The sequence below is a fragment of the Pyrenophora tritici-repentis genome, chromosome 9 (genome assembly GCF_003171515.1).
Source record: "Pyrenophora tritici-repentis strain M4 chromosome 9, whole genome shotgun sequence".
NCBI lineage: Eukaryota > Fungi > Ascomycota > Dothideomycetes > Pleosporales > Pleosporaceae > Pyrenophora > Pyrenophora tritici-repentis.
This window is the reverse complement of record NC_089398.1, coordinates 1,836,301-1,853,755: the sequence shown is the minus strand read 5'-3', so window position 1 is coordinate 1,853,755 and position 17,455 is coordinate 1,836,301. Positions and strand designations below refer to the sequence as shown.

Below are 17,455 nucleotides of genomic sequence, written 5' to 3'. Positions count from 1 at the left end.
TCTCGGCTGCAATCTTGCTGTCGGTATCTGAGCTATGGGAAATTCACCCGGCTTCTGCAGCCCGTTTCATATGTTGACGTCTTCGGCGCACGGTTCCGCAGCCCGCTTCATCGTGTGCCCGACCTGCGACGACACACATGTGCGTAGCAGTCGGGACACTCAGGGTAATACTCGCTCAACCAATTTTTTACTATCACTACCGACCAGACCTAAAAAGCCCATGGATACGCCAGCCCGCACTAGGCAGAGGTGCGCATGCAAGCAGACGGCGGGCGCCGACATTGGCCTGCAGCTACTGTGTCGAAGAAATAGTTTCAGTCCATGTCTGTTCCTAACTTCGTCCGAACATTCCGAACAAGGCCAGCAGCGTCGGAACGGAAGATGCCCTCTGCCTTCAGCCCTCGTCGAGTCAAGGCCAAAACCCCTACGGCCCCCCGCAGATAAGCCAAGTCAATGACCACTACCGGCGACCGGCGGTGGAATATACGCAATCCAAATCTACATAAATCGCCCTACACCTGCAGCGTCGCGTATGCATATGCAATGGGGCTGATGCGTCCGCGTATGCTTTTCGGAACGACGTGCATGTCATCGCTTGTCAGCCTTGGCCACTGTATGAGAAAGGTGTCGACTTGTGTAGATCAGAATAATTAATACGTGTACCCAAGTAGTAGCTCGTTGCATCTATCCCGGGCCTTGCATGCTACCCAAAAGTAATCGTCTCTCTAGCAGAAGCCTAAGCCGTGGGGTCTATGTACTTGCTTCTCGACTTATCTGCAACGAGTCTGCACAAAAAGCATCTCTTCAACAACTTCACTTTCGATAGGCCCCGTGTTTGGTGCGGGTATCGGACACTCCCATCCGGCCTAGTTCCGAGGCTTTTTGGTCGGTGCATCAGTCGGGGCTCATGATTCAAACGCAATGGTTGCGGACTTGTCACCGACGCTTCAGTTGCCTGACGTAACTGACCTGTTGACACCCTGTGCACGTGTTTCAAAGCAGTGCTACACCATTACATCTGTTGGTCTTTCCCATGAGCGCAATGTTTTGGATTCAGAGTCTGGCCACACAAACGTCACGTGATGTGCACATGCACTAACATACATCCAAGCCTCGGTTTCTATTGCCCCGTGGTATTGGCACAATTGCTAGTGTTGCGATACAGGCAGGCCCTCGCCCAGGAACCTTCCTCTAGTGGGTGGCACCGGCAGTGGTAATGCTCTCATCCTCCTCCTCGAACCAATCCTCTTGCGGGAGCACAGCGTCGTCCTCGCCTGCAGCGCCCTCAACGTCAACCGTCTGTGTCTCGTACGCCTTCAACTCATTTGCAATGTCCATCTCCTCTGGGGAAGCGGGCGTCTTGGGGACGGTGAACTTCTGGACGTGGCCCTCGGCGTCTGTGGGCTTGACTTGCGGGACCTTGTAGTTCTTGAGTTCGCGGAGGTAGAGGTCCTGTACCAGATCGGCTGCAACCAATTGCGTCAGTACTGTCGCATACTCGAGCCATTAGGATGAATCACCTGATCGGACGGCCGAGGGAGTGATGAAGGTGCGGCGGGCGACGTAGGCAGGTTGCTGCCGGGCGACGCGGACGAGCGCCTGGCGCTGTGGCGGGTCAGTGAATGTCCAGAATTGACCAAAAACAACAGCGTACCGAGGCCCTGATGGTTTGCGCGATCATTGTGTTGGTGAGTGGGGTGGGGAGCTGGCAATTGGAGCTACAAGGTGAAGGTCGTTGGGGAAAAACCGTGGACCGCAGCTTGAGCCGCGGCCAAACTGGGACTAGCCCGGCTTTCGGCGCCAAGCCTAGCAATCGGCTGCCTGCGCCTGGTACAATGGGTTTCATCGCCATCGCAAGTCCCTTTCTTTCTTCTTGTCTCGCAGCCGGTCTCAGACAACCACACTCGCTCCACCAGGACTCAACTACAAACTTGTCTGCAAGCATCGGCCGCGCTCCCGCAATAGCTAGAAACAAAAATACAAGCCGTGAATCCCTTGTCCAAGTCTCCATCATGTCCTACGCTCCAGACGGCCGCCTTCTCTCACCAGGCGAGGTCTACGAAGCAGCGCCTGCGCCCGTCAAAGACGACGAGTGGCAGGAAGACTTGAACGTCGCCCTAATCTGCCCTGACTGCAAAGAGAATCCCCCGAACCTGGTCGAGGAGTTCAGCGCTGGTGACACCATCTGTGGCTCATGCGGTCGCGTTCTCGCTGAGAGGACCATCGACACCCGTTCAGAGTGGCGAACCTTTTCCAACGACGGCAAGTCATTTTCTGTGCCTACGTAACCGTGACGCATGCTAATCCTGCTTTCATGTAGACCAAGGTAACGATGACCCTTCACGTATTGGAGATGCCGCAAACCCTCTCCTTCACGGTTCTCAGCTGCAGACGGAAATCGGCTTTGGCGATGGCGGCATGCGTGTGCGCGATCTCTCGAGGGCACACAACAAGTCCAACCACGACAAGGTCAACAAGGCGCTCCAGGCAGCCTATGGTCAGATCACTGCGCTATGTGACTCGCAAAACATCAGCAGGCCAACAGCAGAGACGGCCAAGATGCTGTTCAAGATGACCGACGACGCCAAGTTGTTCAAGGGAAAGTCGCAGGACGCCATCATCGCTGGTTGCATCTTCATAGCATGTCGCAAACACGACCAGCAACGAAGTTTCCGCGAGATCTTCAAGATGACCAATGTTTCCAAAAAGGAGGTTGGCCGCACCTTCAAGGTCCTTGAGGCCTTTATTCAAAAGTCACAAAACAACGGCGGACCTTCCATTGCAGGCAATGGTGCCGTCATCGACACCGTCAATTTGCTCAATCAAAAGGGCGGCACCACAGCTACGAGCGCATCAAGTCTCATGCCTCGTGCCTGCGCCAAGCTTGCTCTGGGTACTCAGGTCCAGATGGTTGCTGAAGAGTGTGCCGACCAGGTCGCCCATTACGGCGTTGCAGCTGGACGTTCGCCTCTCTCCATTGCCGGCGCATGTCTCTACCTCGTTTCCCACCTCATGGGTCAACCCAAGTCGCCCAAGGAAATTGGTCTGGCGGTTGAAGTTAGTGACGGAACCATTCGTACTGCATACAAACTCATGCACATGGAGCAGGACAAGATTATCAAGCCCGAATGGATCGCCAAGGGTGGTGACCGCTCCAGGATCCCTGCGGCTTAGTTTGTCTAGCCGCCATGTTCTGTTAACCATCAGAGGTGTTTCGTCTCAGACTAGTTTTTGACTGCGTTCCTTTTCCCCTTTTTTTCCGACACGAGAACAGCAGGTTTATTATCGCATCAGCCTTGGAGTTTTTGCACTTTTCGGGTCTTTTTTCATTCTTCATGGTAGCAAAGGATGAGTTTTACTACTATTTTTCTTTTCATCAAATGTTTAGATTGAGAGAGATTGTATAAGGAGGACGTGATACCCAAATAGGCAGGCAAATTAATAAAAATTGGAATTTGGAGTTCTCCACATACTCGTACTTGTGACTGAATGAAACCTAGAACGAGTGTGAACACACGTTCGCACCAAAACGCACAGCCTCAGGCTCAGTAGTTCGTCACTCTCGTTTAGCACGATACCAATTTCAAATCTTACCCCTTTCTTTGATATGGCTGGTTTGTTGAGGACGTGAGGCTCATAGCGCAGAACCAATCCATCGGGCCCTGGGTTCCTCTGTTTTGCCTTTGTTGTTGCGGTTTGGTTGCTGGCCCCCCCCCTTTTTTTTGCGTTGAGCTTCTGTACCTACGTACTCACTAACTTAGGGCGTGCCCCTGGCCCGGTTTTCAACCTTTTGTCAGATAAACGGATTTTGTCTGTGCCTTGGACATGTAAAGTATATGTGGATGCGTTATTAGGGTTTTTGTTAGCTTTGAATAGGATGGTATGAGAGGCAGGGAGGCGGGAATGAAGGTAGGGAGTTAGGGAGGAGACGTATGTGTTTTCGTACTTGATGTAATCGGTACCATGGTATGCATTTTTTTGGGTGATGGAAAAGGGGTCTTTGGGGTTTCTGCGGCAGGTGGACTAGATAAGACCGGGATGGTGATGATGAGGTGTTGTTCGTATACAAGTGTAAGAATAGGGGTGTTATCAGTATATAAGCGTAAGAATAGGGGTGATAAGAAAGGTTGAAGAGGCTATAATAACGATTTTACTGGATTTCAAAGACTTGGTTGGGGTGCGAGAAAAGTCCATTATGCAGGTCTCCCCGACTTCTTTGTAGGTGCTTACAGCTTACAACGCCGTGTCAAGTCCATGAGCGCCCTGTAAGTGGACCGCCATATTGGAATTCGGGACTACATTACCATTCCCACGGTATCGACGGTACGTACTTGAAGTGCCTGCATGGCACTGGACACATGGCTACCCTAAGACCCAACTCCAAGCCTCGGTGTCGAGGACCCTAGAGACCCCAAAACGTGATCGCCGTGTTTATCCAGCAACTACACTGGAGAGATTCCACCCTGAAGCCCAACATCAAGTCCCCTAGTTGAACAATCCAGGGACGTAAAGACATCATCATGCTGATTGTTCAGCAAAGCGTCGTCATCTCTACTCTAATATACCGGAAAAGTAGTAAAGAAGAGGAGTTGACCGCGTACGCCTTCTCTCTCCATAAATTCAGGCCACATCCGCATATCTGTCCTACAAACTGTCTCTCGATAACTCACACACACTGCTGTGAAAAGGGATTTCCTCCACACCTCACATACTCTCCTGTAAAAAGAGACTCCTTCACCCACAACCACAACCATGCCATCCACCTACTCCCTCCTATCCCTCTCCCTCCTCCTCGCCCCCACCGCCCTCGCAGCCAACACCATCAAATTCGTCAACCACTGCCCCTACCCCCCTCTACTACTGGCTCGTCGGACCCGCCAACTACTCCGAGCAACACCTCAGCGGCGACGGATACGGCAACCTCGTGCCCTCCCATGGCGGCTCCGTCATCCACGAGATGCTCGACACGTCGCAGCTGGGCGGCGGCATGACGCTCAAGATACGGGATCTGGAGTACTATAACGTCCAGCCCGCTGGTATCATGCAGGTTGAGTATAATCTGGAACTGCAAAAGGGCGCGTTGTGGTATGATCTTAGTGCTATTGATTGTGTGCATGGGGCTGGGGCTGAGGTTGGGGGGGTATTGTCGTGAGTTTGTCTCCTTTCTTGGGTCTCAGTTTGTTTGTTTTGCTGACGAGATATGTGTGTGAACAGCTTTCATGGCTGGTGGGATTAGCCTCAATGTTGCTAATGTACCCGCTGGTACCTGCAACAGCGCACGCTGCTCAAACTCAAAGTGCGAGGGCACGTATATGACTCATGAGAGTTTCCTCGATGAGCCGAGTTTCTGGTGCGGTGCCGGTGCTGATTTGATGGTTGAGACGTGTAAGTTTGTTCTTCACTAAAAAGGGGGGAATGATTACTGACGAGTTGTCACACTTTAGGTATCGAAGGACCTGGCATCCAGACGTTCTACGGTAAAGGTCCTAATGGTCCTTTCCCTGAGCCTATGTCTGCTCCTGAACTCACCAACACTCCCGAACCCGTCTCTTCCCCCGCTCCTTCGACTACTTCCACCATGTCTCCTCACGCCACATCTGAGCAGACTTCCGGACCAGCTTCTTATCTCACTTCGTCTACTACTTCGACCAATGCTCCCCACGCTACTCCTGAGCACACCCACGTACCCGCTCCATTCCCATCATCCAACCTAACCATCTCCACACTCGGCGAATGTAAGTCCCTTCACTTTCCCTCCCCATCCCCAAATACCAAACTAACCACCCACACACAGGCGGCCACCGATCAAACGAAACCTGCGCCGGCTCCGCCCACGGCATCTGCTGCAGCAACTACGGCTACTGCGGCAGCACATGGGCCCACTGCAGCGGCAACTGCCAACAAACCCACGGCTTCTGCCTCCGCGGCGGCGAAAACGGAACTCAGATGGCTAGAGTGAGTCCCAAAGCCGGGTTTGGCGATCTGCCCAAGCCGAGCTATACGGCAGCGCCGGGTATGATGAGGATGAGGAGGCCGAGGGTGTAGATTTGAGGACAAACATCTACTGTGTTGCTTTGTGGTTCCTTCCCGGATTCTGTTTCTGGTCTGGGGAGGTTTCTGCTTTGAGCCTTGGTTTGCTCCGCCCCTTCTGACGACTGCGGGTGCGCGTGTTAGCGTTTGAGCGCTAGATACCGATACCCTGGGGGCGTTAGTTTGATATTTGGCGTTTTTGATGATTTGGAGCGGAGAAAATGTGGGCGTAGTTGGGATCTGCATGGTATAAACTTGGTACTGTTCAATACAACTCCCACGGACACACTCTTTCAGACAGAATTATTGCAATTGTCTTGCATCTTCGACTCTACATCGTTAACAACGTGAGCGAGATCAGTCTTTGGCTGTTCCGAATAAGCCCGCGATGACACACTCGGTAACGTGTTTTCCAGCAAGGTGGAAGGTATCTTCTTAATCTCTTCGCCGTCAAACATCAATCTTGAACTATACAAAAGTAAGGTACACAGGTGGTAAAGTCTTCCTCCCAACATTTGGGAACTTTCTCACTTCTGTGTTAAGTGTGAACATGAACCTTTTCTTCTTGGGTGCGAAGAGCTGGTGGTTGGATTTGAGATGGAAGATTTGGAAAGTGTCGTTGCGTGCCCTAACAGGGACCTGGATGTGGAAATCAGCATGGAGCAACTCAATGAACGCTCGACTGTAACAATTGCCTGTACATTTCTCTAGGGTGAGTTGATAGAGTTTGACGAGGTTTTGTACATGGTTGAAGAGTGAATTATGCGTGAGCACGTGCGGAAGCACCGACATGGCGCCATATTACCATGTGCATTCTCCAAATGTCAGCAACTAATTGCGTCATCATCGGCATGTATGCTCGGATCAATACGATACCGTATCAAACGAGAGTTTGATAAGAGTCTTTACGTTTCTCGCGTTGTGTTATTAGTATAAATTTCATCTGACATTCCATCATTGGGTCTGTACATAAACATTTGAGCGGAAAAAAGAATATGGGTTGAGGTGATGTCATTGTATCGAACAAGTGTCTCCAATCCAGCTATGTCGTTCATCGTCATTCATGTATATATCCATAAGCAACCCCACGAGGGATGCAGTCCATCACTCCCCGTCCACCCAATGCTACGCAGATATTTCCCTCCGCTACAAATAGCCTCGAATGGCAAAAGGCATTTTAGTATCCTGCGTTCTTGAGGTAAACGCCGAGTTCGACGACAGTGTTGTAGGCGTTGGTGGTCTGGACATCTTCTGGGTGGTGGGCGATGATGAGGGCTTGGGCGGTCTTGTAGGCGACGACACCTTCTTTACCCTGGAGATGGTGTCAGGACTTGGACGTTTCTGTTTTGATGCGGAAAAGCTTGGTATATTACCTTCTTTGCCTTGAGAGAGTCTTCGCTTGACTCAATGGTCATGTACTTATCGCCGCATATCTTGGTACCGTTGGCGATGACGGACTTGGGGTCGGACTTGTCGTCGAATGAGTCGGCGATGGCCTTCATCTCAGCAGCGCTAAGCTACAGTCTGTTAGTATCTTGATTTCTGACGCGCGTGTAGCGGGACAAAGTACATCGAAGCCTGCGGAGGCAGCCCATGGGCCTGAGCCTGCTACATCACAGATGACGGCCTTGTCGATGTTGCCGCTGCCGACGAGGCTGAGCGAGATGGTCAGTTATGGACATGGTCATGGATTCGCAAGTAACTCATACCTAGTGTCAACGTATGCTGAGCGTGGGGTTAGCTCTCGTCATCATAACAGTCGGCCGTCTGCTTACCTTGCCAGGACATTGTTACGGAGGATTGATGTGCGTGCTTTGGAAGCGTGTAGTGATGAGAAAATTTACAGAGGAGCGACGAAGAGGACGCAGGTACGTTTGACTAAGCAAGCAAGAGCGGGAATGCGGTGTGAAGGTCTCAGGCAGCGTCGGATTTGTTGGTGATGGTGGGGTTACTTCTGCCCCGCCAAAGTGGAGTCCAACGGACGCGCTCTGCTGGTTTCGACAAGCAAAACCCTACCAAGACTTATCACGCGTTGCACTGGCGCTGTTGTGCTGCACTTGTCGTATGTACACGAGCCCAGTGACTGTGTCGACCGCGATATCCGCTTTCCATCGATTTGCATCCGTCACCCTTGAACATCAAAGACAGCGAGAGTCAGGGTACTGTCAAACCAGACTTTCCAAGCCAGCAGGACGTGACAACACAAGCTGTCTGGGCATTCGGACTTGTCTTGTTGTACATGCGACTGGCCTGCTTGAAGAGGAAAAGCTATTACTCAGACGATTGCATATCCGTTGGGCTCTGCGCTGGCAAGGAGCTATGGTCACTGCACCCATAAGCTGTCCAGATACCGCACATCTAGGCAACTTCACCCGGCCTAGCCTCCGTTTCTTTGTCTCATTTCCCGATGACGGTGTTTTCTTTGTGGTGCCGTTTGCGGAGGTCCTCTGCTGATCACGTGCCGCGCTACGACCAACCCCGGAAGCTCAAACCTTACTACCCAAAATGTTACGCGTTATGGAAACGTCCAACCAACAATACCGTCCCAAAACGTACCTGGGTGTACATTGGCTATAAGACACATTGATTACCGTCACATATCGCAGATAACCCAAACCATGCCTTCTCCGTCTCCGTCTCCCCGACGCTCCGCTTCGCGTACACGCAGCCCTTCTCGCGATCGGTCGCATACGAGATCTCCCAGCCGTCCGCGTTCAGCACAGTCGGGATCACCACGCCGGTCGCTCACTCCGCGATCGCCTACACGCTCCCGGTCAATCTCTCGGTCGCGCTCACCTAGGTCTCCTTCATCGAGGCGCAATGGTCGACCGAGTTACACACCTGACAGCAGATCGCGCTCAAGAGGGAGGAGCTATACGCGCAGTCCGACCCCGAGGGACGGATCGCCAGCTCCCAGGAGTGCCAAGGTAAGCAACCCCTCAAGTTTGCCTGTAGTCCAGCTTTGCTGGAATACAACCGCTAATGCTCCAACAGGTTGTAGTAGAAGCCTTGACCAGAAATGTCAAAGAAGATCATGTGCGCGAGATATTCGGAAAATATGGTGTCATCAAAGACCTTAGGATGCCCATGAATCCTACTTGTATGTTGTCTTTGGCTGTTTTCAACCTACCAGGCTGACCCAGGAATAGTCAACATAAACCGCGGCGTAGCATACATTCTCTACGAAGAAGTCGACGAAGCAGAGCGTGCAATTGCAAAAATGCATGACGCACAACTAGACGGAGCGAGAATCCAAGTCTCAATCGTCCTCCCTCGACGTCGCTTTTCGCAATCCCCTCCTCCGGCGCGCCGGGGCCCACCGCCACGCGAACGATTCCAAGACGACTTTGATGGTGGCTACGGACGTGGCCGACCACTTAGAGGAGGCGGTCCTCCTGGCGCATACAGACCACCACCCATGGACGGACCGGGGCGTTATCGCTCCCCACCCCGCCGCATGTCGCCGGATCGAGGAAATTGGGGACGGGGCAGGGGCGGTCGTGGAGGACGAGGAGGCTATGGCGGTCGGCCGCGCTCGTATACAAGATCTCGAAGTCGATCGCCGCGCCGAAGCATATCACGCTCTTACAGTCGATCACCAACAAGAACGCCACCAAGACACAGAGGCGGAGGAGGGGGACGGGGAGGGGGGTATCGCAGGCGTGATAGTCCACCACGGGGAGGTGGTCGTGGCGGCAGCGGGAGTGGTGGAGGAGGAGCAAGGAGGAGTCCAAGCTACAGTTCTTATGGCAGCGAGCGTGATCGCAGCCGGAGCAGGGACCGCAGATGAAAAGATTGTGTCAGCCCGAGGAATTCCCCACGGGAAATTCGGAGCTGATGTGCGCATAATATTTGTTAGGCTATAGTGCAGGGATATATCCGTCTACAATATTATCCAACATCGCAGACCATGCGTCAAAATGTTCCTCTAGTTTCAAATCTAGAGCAATTCCTTCCATATCCTTTTCCACTATCAAGTCATCTTCAACTGAAACCCCCCACCCTTCTCCTCCTCCTCCCTCCCCTTGAAAATACTACTAAAATCCACACTCCCCTGCATCCCCGGCGCCTCACCCCTCTTGGGCGCAGTCGGACTCTTCTTCCTCCTCTTCTCCTGTCCAGCTTTACTCGGAAACGTGGGAAACATTTCCGCCGGCTTCGGCTTTGGCTGCTCCTTGAAGTACGGATGTGCCAGCACCTCAGCAGCCGTAGGTCTCATGTCTGGATTCAGCGCCAGCAGCGACGACAACAGCTCAACACCAGAAGCCGTCAGAAAAGGGAATTTAGCACGATTGAAACCCGGCGTGGCGCCGCCGCGATGGTCCCGCGGTAACTTTAGACTCTTCGCATTAGGCAAGCGGTAAAACTGCGGCCACGACTTCTCAGACGGTAATCCGCACAACGAGAAGATCTGGCTTAGCTCGTCGACTTCGTTTTTGCCCTGCAGCAGTGGTTCCTTGACTAGCAGCTCCCCGAATATACAGCCTATACTCCACATGTCGACTTCGGTGCTGTAGTCGCGAGTGCCAAGCAGCAGTTCTGGCGCACGATACCATAGCGTGACGACGAGTTGGGTGAGTGGTGCGTTGGCAGGAGGGATATACCGCGCCATACCGAAATCCGCGAGTTTAAGCTGCCCGCGGTTGTTGAGTAGGATGTTTGATGTTTTCAGGTCGCGGTGCATGATGTAGTTTTGATGCAAGTACTCGACGCCAGAGACGAGTTGGCGAAGTAGTGTTTTTACTTCACTGGCTAAGAACGGTTCACTCATGTCTTCCTGGAGTGTTTTGAGGTCGTGCTCAAGGAACTCCATGACGAGCACGCATTCCTGTGGGTCGTCGCCAGACAGGATTTCCTGCAAGTGAACGATGTTGGGGTGGCGGCAGCGTTGCAAGATTGAGATTTCTCGTAAAGCGGTGATGGGGAAGCCGTCTTGGTTGTAGTCCATTTTTACTTTTTTGAGCGCGACGACGCTGCTGGTGGTTATGTCGCGGGCTCGCGATACCCAGCCGTAGGACCCTTCTTCGATGTGATTGAGGGTTTCGAAGTTGGATGTGTGGCGGCATTGATTCCAGGTGCCGCCTTCAAAGCGTAGGAGTTCACGCTCTTCTGGTTGAGGTTTTGCTGATGGGGCTTCTTCGTCTGCCGAGCCTGCTGATAATCTTCGGCGCTTGGAGGGTCGCGAATCTGCCTGTTGGGTTGCTCGTGATGCTGCTTCGGCTTCTTGCTGTTTTTGCAACTTTAGCCGCTTCTTCTCTTCTTTTTCCTTCTTTCTACGCTGCTCTTCGGCCTTGTCTGCTTCGTCATTTGCCCAGCGTGATGCCATTGTCCTTCTCTTTCTCTCAATCACCTGTAACCGTCTACAGAGAACCTTTGCAATGTATAGAACGAGTCGCAATTTTGATGTTTTGAAATCGAGTAAAGTCAATTCGGATGTGTCGCGTCTCTAGTTGCTGATGACGGATATGTAGGGACGGTTTAAGCAGTGGTCATAGCTTCGTTCACCTCGGCGTTCCGATCTAAACTTTCTTAGTTCCGAACGCGCAGACGTCATGGACCGTCGCATCCACATACCACCATGAGGAACAGATCTCTAAATCTGCTCAGGGCGGCAGCTCAGTGTAGCCGATTAGAACTACGGTCAATTGGATGTCGAGATGCAAGATATGGCTCTCGGTGGTCTTCAACTTCAACATCTGCGACTTCGGAACGCCAATGGTCGACACCACTTGCGAAGACATTGGCTGAAGCTATAACAGTATGGATCTCACTTTGTGTGTTGCAACGCAGTATTGACATGGGATCAGACGACAGGACCAATTTCCGTAGCGGCGTATATGCGACAATGTCTCACTCATCCCGAAGGCGGCTATTACACGCGGCAGACTTCGAGCGGACAGGATCAATTCGGCACGAAAGGAGATTTCGTAACTTCACCCGAAATCAGTCAAGTGTTTGGTGAGCTCGTTGGTATATGGCTGTACGCGGAATGGCTTGCACAGGGGAGGAGGGAGAAGGTGCAGATCATAGAGGTTGGACCAGGCCGAGGCACGCTGATGGATGATGTTCTAAGGGTAAATTGGAATTATGTGGTAATTTGAAGGATAATGTTGACTGGAAAGTAGACAATATCGAGCTTCAAGGGCTTTACTAAGAGCATCGAAGCCATATATCTCATTGAAGCATCACCTTACTTGCAGAAACAGCAGGCGAAATTACTCTCCGGTACCGAAGACTTGAAGAAGAACGATATTGGTTTCGCTGCGCCGTGTAAATATATACCGGGCTGCCAAATTCAGTGGTGCGAAGACATACGGCTTGTGCTGAAAGGTATGACACAGATAAAACACTCTTTCTCGATGACTAACACTATTCAAGAGAACACTGCATCACCTTTCATACTCGCACACGAATTTTTTGACGCCCTTCCAATTCACGTCTTCCAAAACATTGCAAACTCCTCTCTTCCAGCCTCCTCGACCATCATCACACCAACAGGTCCCATAAAACCCAAGCACGGCGTCACCACACCTAAGAATACCTGGCACGAACTCGTAGTATCACCAACATCTCCCTACAAACAACCAGAGAAGCCAGGGCAAGAGAAACTCGACTTCGAACTGACCGTCTCCAAGACGCCAACGCCGCATTCCCTCTACCTACCAAATCTTTCGGATCGCTACAAAAAGCTTGAGAACACACCAGATGCCGTCATTGAAATATCCCCCGAATCACTTGCTTACATCGCCGACTTCGCTGTGCGGATAGGAGGCAGCAATGCTAAACTCAGCAGCAGCGCCGCATCACTACCACCCTCTGTCTCTATGATCCCAGAGCCATTCACAAAATCCCAACCCTCCGGCGCGGCTCTCATCCTCGACTACGGCCCCTCCTCCACCATCCCCGCAAACACCCTCCGCGGTATCCGCTCCCACACCACCGTCTCCCCCTTCGCCTTGCCGGGCCTCGTCGACCTCTCCGCCGACGTGGATTTCCTCGCCCTAGCAGATACAGCACTATCCGCGTCCCCCGGCGTCGAAGTTCACGGCCCCGTCGAGCAATCCTTTTTCTTATCTACCATGGGTATCAAGGAGCGTGCGGACCGCTTACTCAGCGCTGCCAAGGATGAGGAGACGAAGAGGAGGCTGGAAACGGGGTGGAAGCGCTTGGTTGATCGGGGGCCGAATGGAATGGGCAAGACGTACAAGGCGTTGGCTATTGTGCCGTATAAGGAAAAAGGGCCGGTGAGACGGCCGATCGGGTTTGGGGGCGATCTTGTGGGATGAGTTGGTGGGGAGGGAGATGAGGGTTACTTTCACGTGCTTTCGTGTGGGAATCATGTATAGCAGACCTCAAGACATCTTTTTGACACTTTAATGCAGATGAATCACTTTGTACGCCCTGATGAAGCTTAATTTGGTCAGACTGCACCATCTCATCTTGAAATTTCCAGAAGTAATGTTGATCTGTGAAATCAGCTTATCTTTCCTTCACCCCAAATTCACGTTCTGGATTAAGGGGTAATAGCTGACATAAGCCGCATCGTCCATAACTATCTTGGATGTTCCCGAATTGAATAATCATGATGTCAAATAGCACATGCATTTCAAACAGCACGTACCAAAAAAAGAAATCTGGCGAGAATAATGCATGTTTGAAACGCCTGAGTACAAAACGCATAACGCCCAACTCTCGACACAAGGTATTTGGAAGAAATGCCATAAAAACACAAATTGTCAGCATTCCAGAACTTTGCCCCTTGACTACACTCGTAAAACACAAAGAATCAAAGGAAGAAAAAAGAGGATACTCTACAATGCCCTAAGGGTATCATCCACAACCACACATCCACAAACCCCTGCTCCCTAGCAATGCTTCCCTCCATTCCCTACCCCCCCACCAACCTCAATCTCCCTACTCTCCCCAATATCCACAACCCCAAACCCACCTTCCCCACTCTCCACCCCCCTTCCACTTACACGCCTCTTCCAGCTCCGTCTTCGGCGCCAACACCTCCTCCTCCGTAAGCACCCAAGTGCCCCAATGCATACCCAACGCTCGTCTACACTTCGTATCTTTGAAGATGTTGACGGCATCCTTTGGGTTGGCGTGCACGTTGCTGAACAGGGCGCGGGGTTCGTAGGCGCCAATGGGGATGAGGCCAAGGTCGAAGGGGCCGCGGTGGAGGCCGATTTGGGAGAAGGCGGGGCAGATGGGGAGGTGGGCGTAGGTGGGGGAGTAGTCGTCTACGTCGGAGGGGATCGAGGGGGGGACGGTGCGGTAGCCTGTGTCGCTGTTTTGGGGTGTTAGTTTAGGTTGCAAGTATTTCATGTCACCTAGGTGGGTGGATTGGAATGGGGAGACGTACCCAGCGAAAAACACTTTAGCACCACCGGATTCGACGCTCCAGCTCGCCCAGAGGGTTTTGCACTTGTCAAACGGCGTTCTGGCGCTGACGTGCTGACACGGAAGTGCGTGTATCGTTGCCGTAATGCCTTCTTCTTTCCTCCCACCATTACTTGCCACAGACACCTCGTCATCAGCCGCCCCCTTCTTCTCTCCTAAACTGACATGCCTACTCTCCCACCAATCCAACTCCGTCACGTTCTTCACCCCGCTCTTCTCAAACCACACCTTATTCCCTAGCGGCGCGAAAAAGTGCGCTTCGGGGAACTTCTTCTGTAAGCGCTGGATGGTCGGGTAGCTGAGGTGGTCGTAGTGGTTGTGGCTTATTACCACGGCATCGACAATGGGTAGGTCTTCTATCTCACAGGGGGGTGGCGTGTATCGTTTTAGCGACTTTATGGTGATTGGGGCGCAGCAGTCTTCGAAGACGGGGTCGAAGAGGACGCGGAAGCCGCTAGGGAACTCGATGTAGTAGCATGCGTGGCCGAGCCAAGTGGCGCGTAGTTTGGGTGTGGTGCGTGTGGGGAGGAAAGTTGGGGTGCGGACGGGAACGGTGGGTGGTGTGGTATCTGGGTCGTTCCATTGACCTGTTATTTTGCGCCTGGAATTTTGTAAGACGAGTTTGTTAAGATCATACCAACCTCGTCGTCTCCAGACTCCCCCCTAAATTAATCGAGTAGTAGGTAGTTATACACTACATCTTCCCCCATAAGAATAGAAAGCAAAACTCACCACCAAATCCCCTTGACAACCAACTCCCAAAACCCAAACTCCATATAACTATCCCACGGATTCGTAAACCCCTTCCCATTCTTCAAATGATGCCGCTTCTCCGCCGCCTCTTCAGGCTGACTAGCAATCTGCGCTGGATTGCTAACTGCCGCATAAAGTCCCATGCCTATACCCGTCCCGCCAATCGAACTCATCTTGACTCTGCCTGTTCTGACGCTGCTGCTACTGCTGCTGCTTGACCCAAACAGTTGCGGCGTGGGTTTCCTCAACAAAACCCCTTGCTTGCTTGATGATATGAACCGCTGGAACAGCATACGAGTTGGGAACCGACTCGACATGTGGTCCTATATGTATTGCACGAATGGGACACACACTCACGCGCGCACAATGGACCAATTCCAGCGGATCAAGTTATGTGCGCTGATACGTTCTAGCTCTTGGGAACCAGCCACCACCACCGCAGGTGAGATCAGATAACGCCCTGCCTGCTGCAAGGGCAGGTCACAAAGCCACGGTTCGTCGTCGGGGGGCGGAATAATTTCACAACAACCAACAAGTAGATATTCACAGTAACCACAGGGCGGCGGCACGCGGAGATGACAAAAAAACCCCCATCACATCTACCTACTTCGTCGCTGTTCCCTAACTAATTCCAATTTTCCCCACTTGCACTCTCCAAAATGCCAATTTGGGAAAGCAGAAAAACACGCAGTAATGACACCATAGACTTGCACCACACCACCCTGGCGCTTGCCCGCATATGGGGTACCTGAAGAAACTCCGCGAAATCCCGGTACATCGGCATATCTCATCATCCGACCATCGCTGCCTACCGTACCCGTCTTCTTCTACCTAGTGTCATACATACGCACCCTCCCCTCCCCGCTCCTCTTCCAATATCCCCCTCTCCATCCGTCGATTCAGGCGCGCAACCGTCTTACCCTCGCATCGCCGGGTAGGTGCCTAAATGAATGCGTCACCTTGTGGCGTCAAGTCAGGTTCACTGGTTTTCGGGCCTCCACACGGAGTTGTCCACACGGAGTTGGCCGTCGTAAACTCCGATACGGGCGGGTCTTCGGTTGCCGGGGGGAATTGCAAGAGAGGGAAGAGAATTCGGAATGTTAAACGAGCCGGCGTGGAATCTTGAAGTGTGTGTATTCAGCACGACGACTAGGTAAAAGTCGTGTGTCTGTATATTACAAAAGTCTATAAGAATATGCTTTGGTAAAGTAGGCCAAGTAATGCTGCCCTGCTGGGCCGCTCTATAATACAGTATTAGACCACCACCATTACCACCACCGCAGAATCAAAAAGCTCGTCCCCGTCTCTCTCACACGTAGCGCACAATTTTCAGTCTCTAGACCGTCGTAAAGACCCGAGCCGCCCAGACCACCACTAACGCACATCTGGCGATGAATACTCCAAAGCCCACACAAACAAAATTAAAATTCCATCACTGCGCTGGAGGGGAGGCCAAGATTGGTGTTTCCTGTGCGACGTTCGGTCGCTTTTCTAGGATGTTTTTTTCGCATTCTGTTGGTGATCCCGAGTTTCTCGAGATCTTTCGTTGTAATACACTAAACAAATCTTTCCGTCCCGAATCCCAAGAATAATGCCGGTGCCGAACCATGAAAAAAAAAGCAAAGTGGTATTTTTCCCAGCTCCGAAAAGAAATAAAGCGAAAATCCCATCGCTGTTCTTGTGTGTCATTGATTACAACCCCGACTACAGCGAAGGTGAAGGCGGGAATCGAAAAGGAAAAGAAGTCGTAAACATAACAAGCGACCATCCGGTGGTGGCGGAACCTTTCGTACCCGCCGGTGGATTGGACGCATGGAGCGACCTATTGGCAGCCAACTCCATAGAAAAAAAAAACACCCATGAACCAATAGATGAAACAGCACTCCGTAAACATTCTTGGGGGAGCGCTGAGAAAATGAACAGTCGTAAAAGGTGCTAGATGGCACCTGAGCAAAAGAGCTAAACGCCGGAACCCACAGTGGCGCTGACATGCTCCTATTAGACCATGGACAAACCAAAGTCTAAAACGTAATACCGATGATGACAAAAGAAGGAAAGGAAAGGTATCAGGTAGTGAAATCTATCATGCAAGATGATCGCAAGCCTTATGCGTTTTCATGAGATCCGGAGTGGCGCCAATATGCGTGCAGATAGCGTAAGGAATAAGCGGTTGCGCCTTGGGAGGATCCGGTTGTTTAGGCTGAAGAGAATCGAACGGCCAATATGCCAGTGGCCGAGACTGGGAGGCTTCGGTAAGCCGTGGTGC

The 17,455-nt window shown here is 52.0% G+C and overlaps 8 protein-coding genes across 8 annotated transcripts; 4 read left to right on the top strand and 4 right to left on the bottom strand.

Annotated features, from left to right (window-relative positions):
* Positions 1-1,191: 1,191 nt before the first annotated feature.
* PtrM4_150690 (mitochondrial F1F0 ATP synthase subunit Atp14) lies at positions 1,192-1,681 on the bottom strand (the record flags this gene model as incomplete). Its single annotated transcript, XM_001938495.2, has 3 exons — positions 1,192-1,466; positions 1,521-1,605; positions 1,655-1,681. 3 exons carry the CDS (start codon positions 1,679-1,681, stop codon positions 1,192-1,194), a joined length of 387 nt encoding a protein of 128 aa, XP_001938530.1.
* Positions 1,682-2,012: 331 nt separating this feature from the next.
* Positions 2,013-3,174, top strand: PtrM4_150680 (uncharacterized protein; the record flags this gene model as incomplete). Its single annotated transcript, XM_066110064.1, has 2 exons — positions 2,013-2,262; positions 2,321-3,174. 2 exons carry the CDS (start codon positions 2,013-2,015, stop codon positions 3,172-3,174), a joined length of 1,104 nt encoding a protein of 367 aa, XP_065960047.1.
* Positions 3,175-5,219: 2,045 nt separating this feature from the next.
* PtrM4_150670 (uncharacterized protein) lies at positions 5,220-6,045 on the top strand (the record flags this gene model as incomplete). Its single annotated transcript, XM_001938497.2, has 3 exons — positions 5,220-5,385; positions 5,445-5,735; positions 5,795-6,045. 3 exons carry the CDS (start codon positions 5,220-5,222, stop codon positions 6,043-6,045), a joined length of 708 nt encoding a protein of 235 aa, XP_001938532.2.
* A 1,162-nt stretch (positions 6,046-7,207) lies between these two features.
* PtrM4_150660 (profilin) lies at positions 7,208-7,818 on the bottom strand (the record flags this gene model as incomplete). Its single annotated transcript, XM_001938498.2, has 5 exons — positions 7,208-7,342; positions 7,404-7,547; positions 7,601-7,685; positions 7,740-7,755; positions 7,806-7,818. The coding sequence occupies 5 exons, from the start codon at positions 7,816-7,818 to the stop codon at positions 7,208-7,210; spliced, it is 393 nt and encodes a 130-aa protein (XP_001938533.1).
* Positions 7,819-8,648: 830 nt separating this feature from the next.
* Positions 8,649-9,896, top strand: PtrM4_150650 (RNA-binding protein (RRM domain); the record flags this gene model as incomplete). The annotated part of the gene is made up of 5 exons (XM_066110063.1): positions 8,649-8,957; positions 9,025-9,130; positions 9,180-9,464; positions 9,523-9,829; positions 9,890-9,896. 5 exons carry the CDS (start codon positions 8,649-8,651, stop codon positions 9,894-9,896), a joined length of 1,014 nt encoding a protein of 337 aa, XP_065960046.1.
* A 107-nt stretch (positions 9,897-10,003) lies between these two features.
* Positions 10,004-11,356, bottom strand: PtrM4_150640 (SPS1, Serine-threonine protein kinase; the record flags this gene model as incomplete). The annotated part of the gene is made up of 1 exon (XM_001938499.2): positions 10,004-11,356. The coding sequence occupies one exon, from the start codon at positions 11,354-11,356 to the stop codon at positions 10,004-10,006; it is 1,353 nt and encodes a 450-aa protein (XP_001938534.2).
* A 252-nt stretch (positions 11,357-11,608) lies between these two features.
* Positions 11,609-13,316, top strand: PtrM4_150630 (Methyltransf-28 multi-domain protein; the record flags this gene model as incomplete). Its single annotated transcript, XM_001938500.1, has 4 exons — positions 11,609-11,788; positions 11,838-12,104; positions 12,156-12,360; positions 12,409-13,316. The coding sequence occupies 4 exons, from the start codon at positions 11,609-11,611 to the stop codon at positions 13,314-13,316; spliced, it is 1,560 nt and encodes a 519-aa protein (XP_001938535.1).
* An 87-nt stretch (positions 13,317-13,403) lies between these two features.
* Positions 13,404-15,362, bottom strand: PtrM4_150620 (Zn-dependent hydrolase beta-lactamase protein; the record flags this gene model as incomplete). Its single annotated transcript, XM_066110062.1, has 4 exons — positions 13,404-13,496; positions 14,044-14,323; positions 14,399-15,037; positions 15,169-15,362. The coding sequence occupies 4 exons, from the start codon at positions 15,360-15,362 to the stop codon at positions 13,404-13,406; spliced, it is 1,206 nt and encodes a 401-aa protein (XP_065960045.1).
* Positions 15,363-17,455: the final 2,093 nt, after the last annotated feature.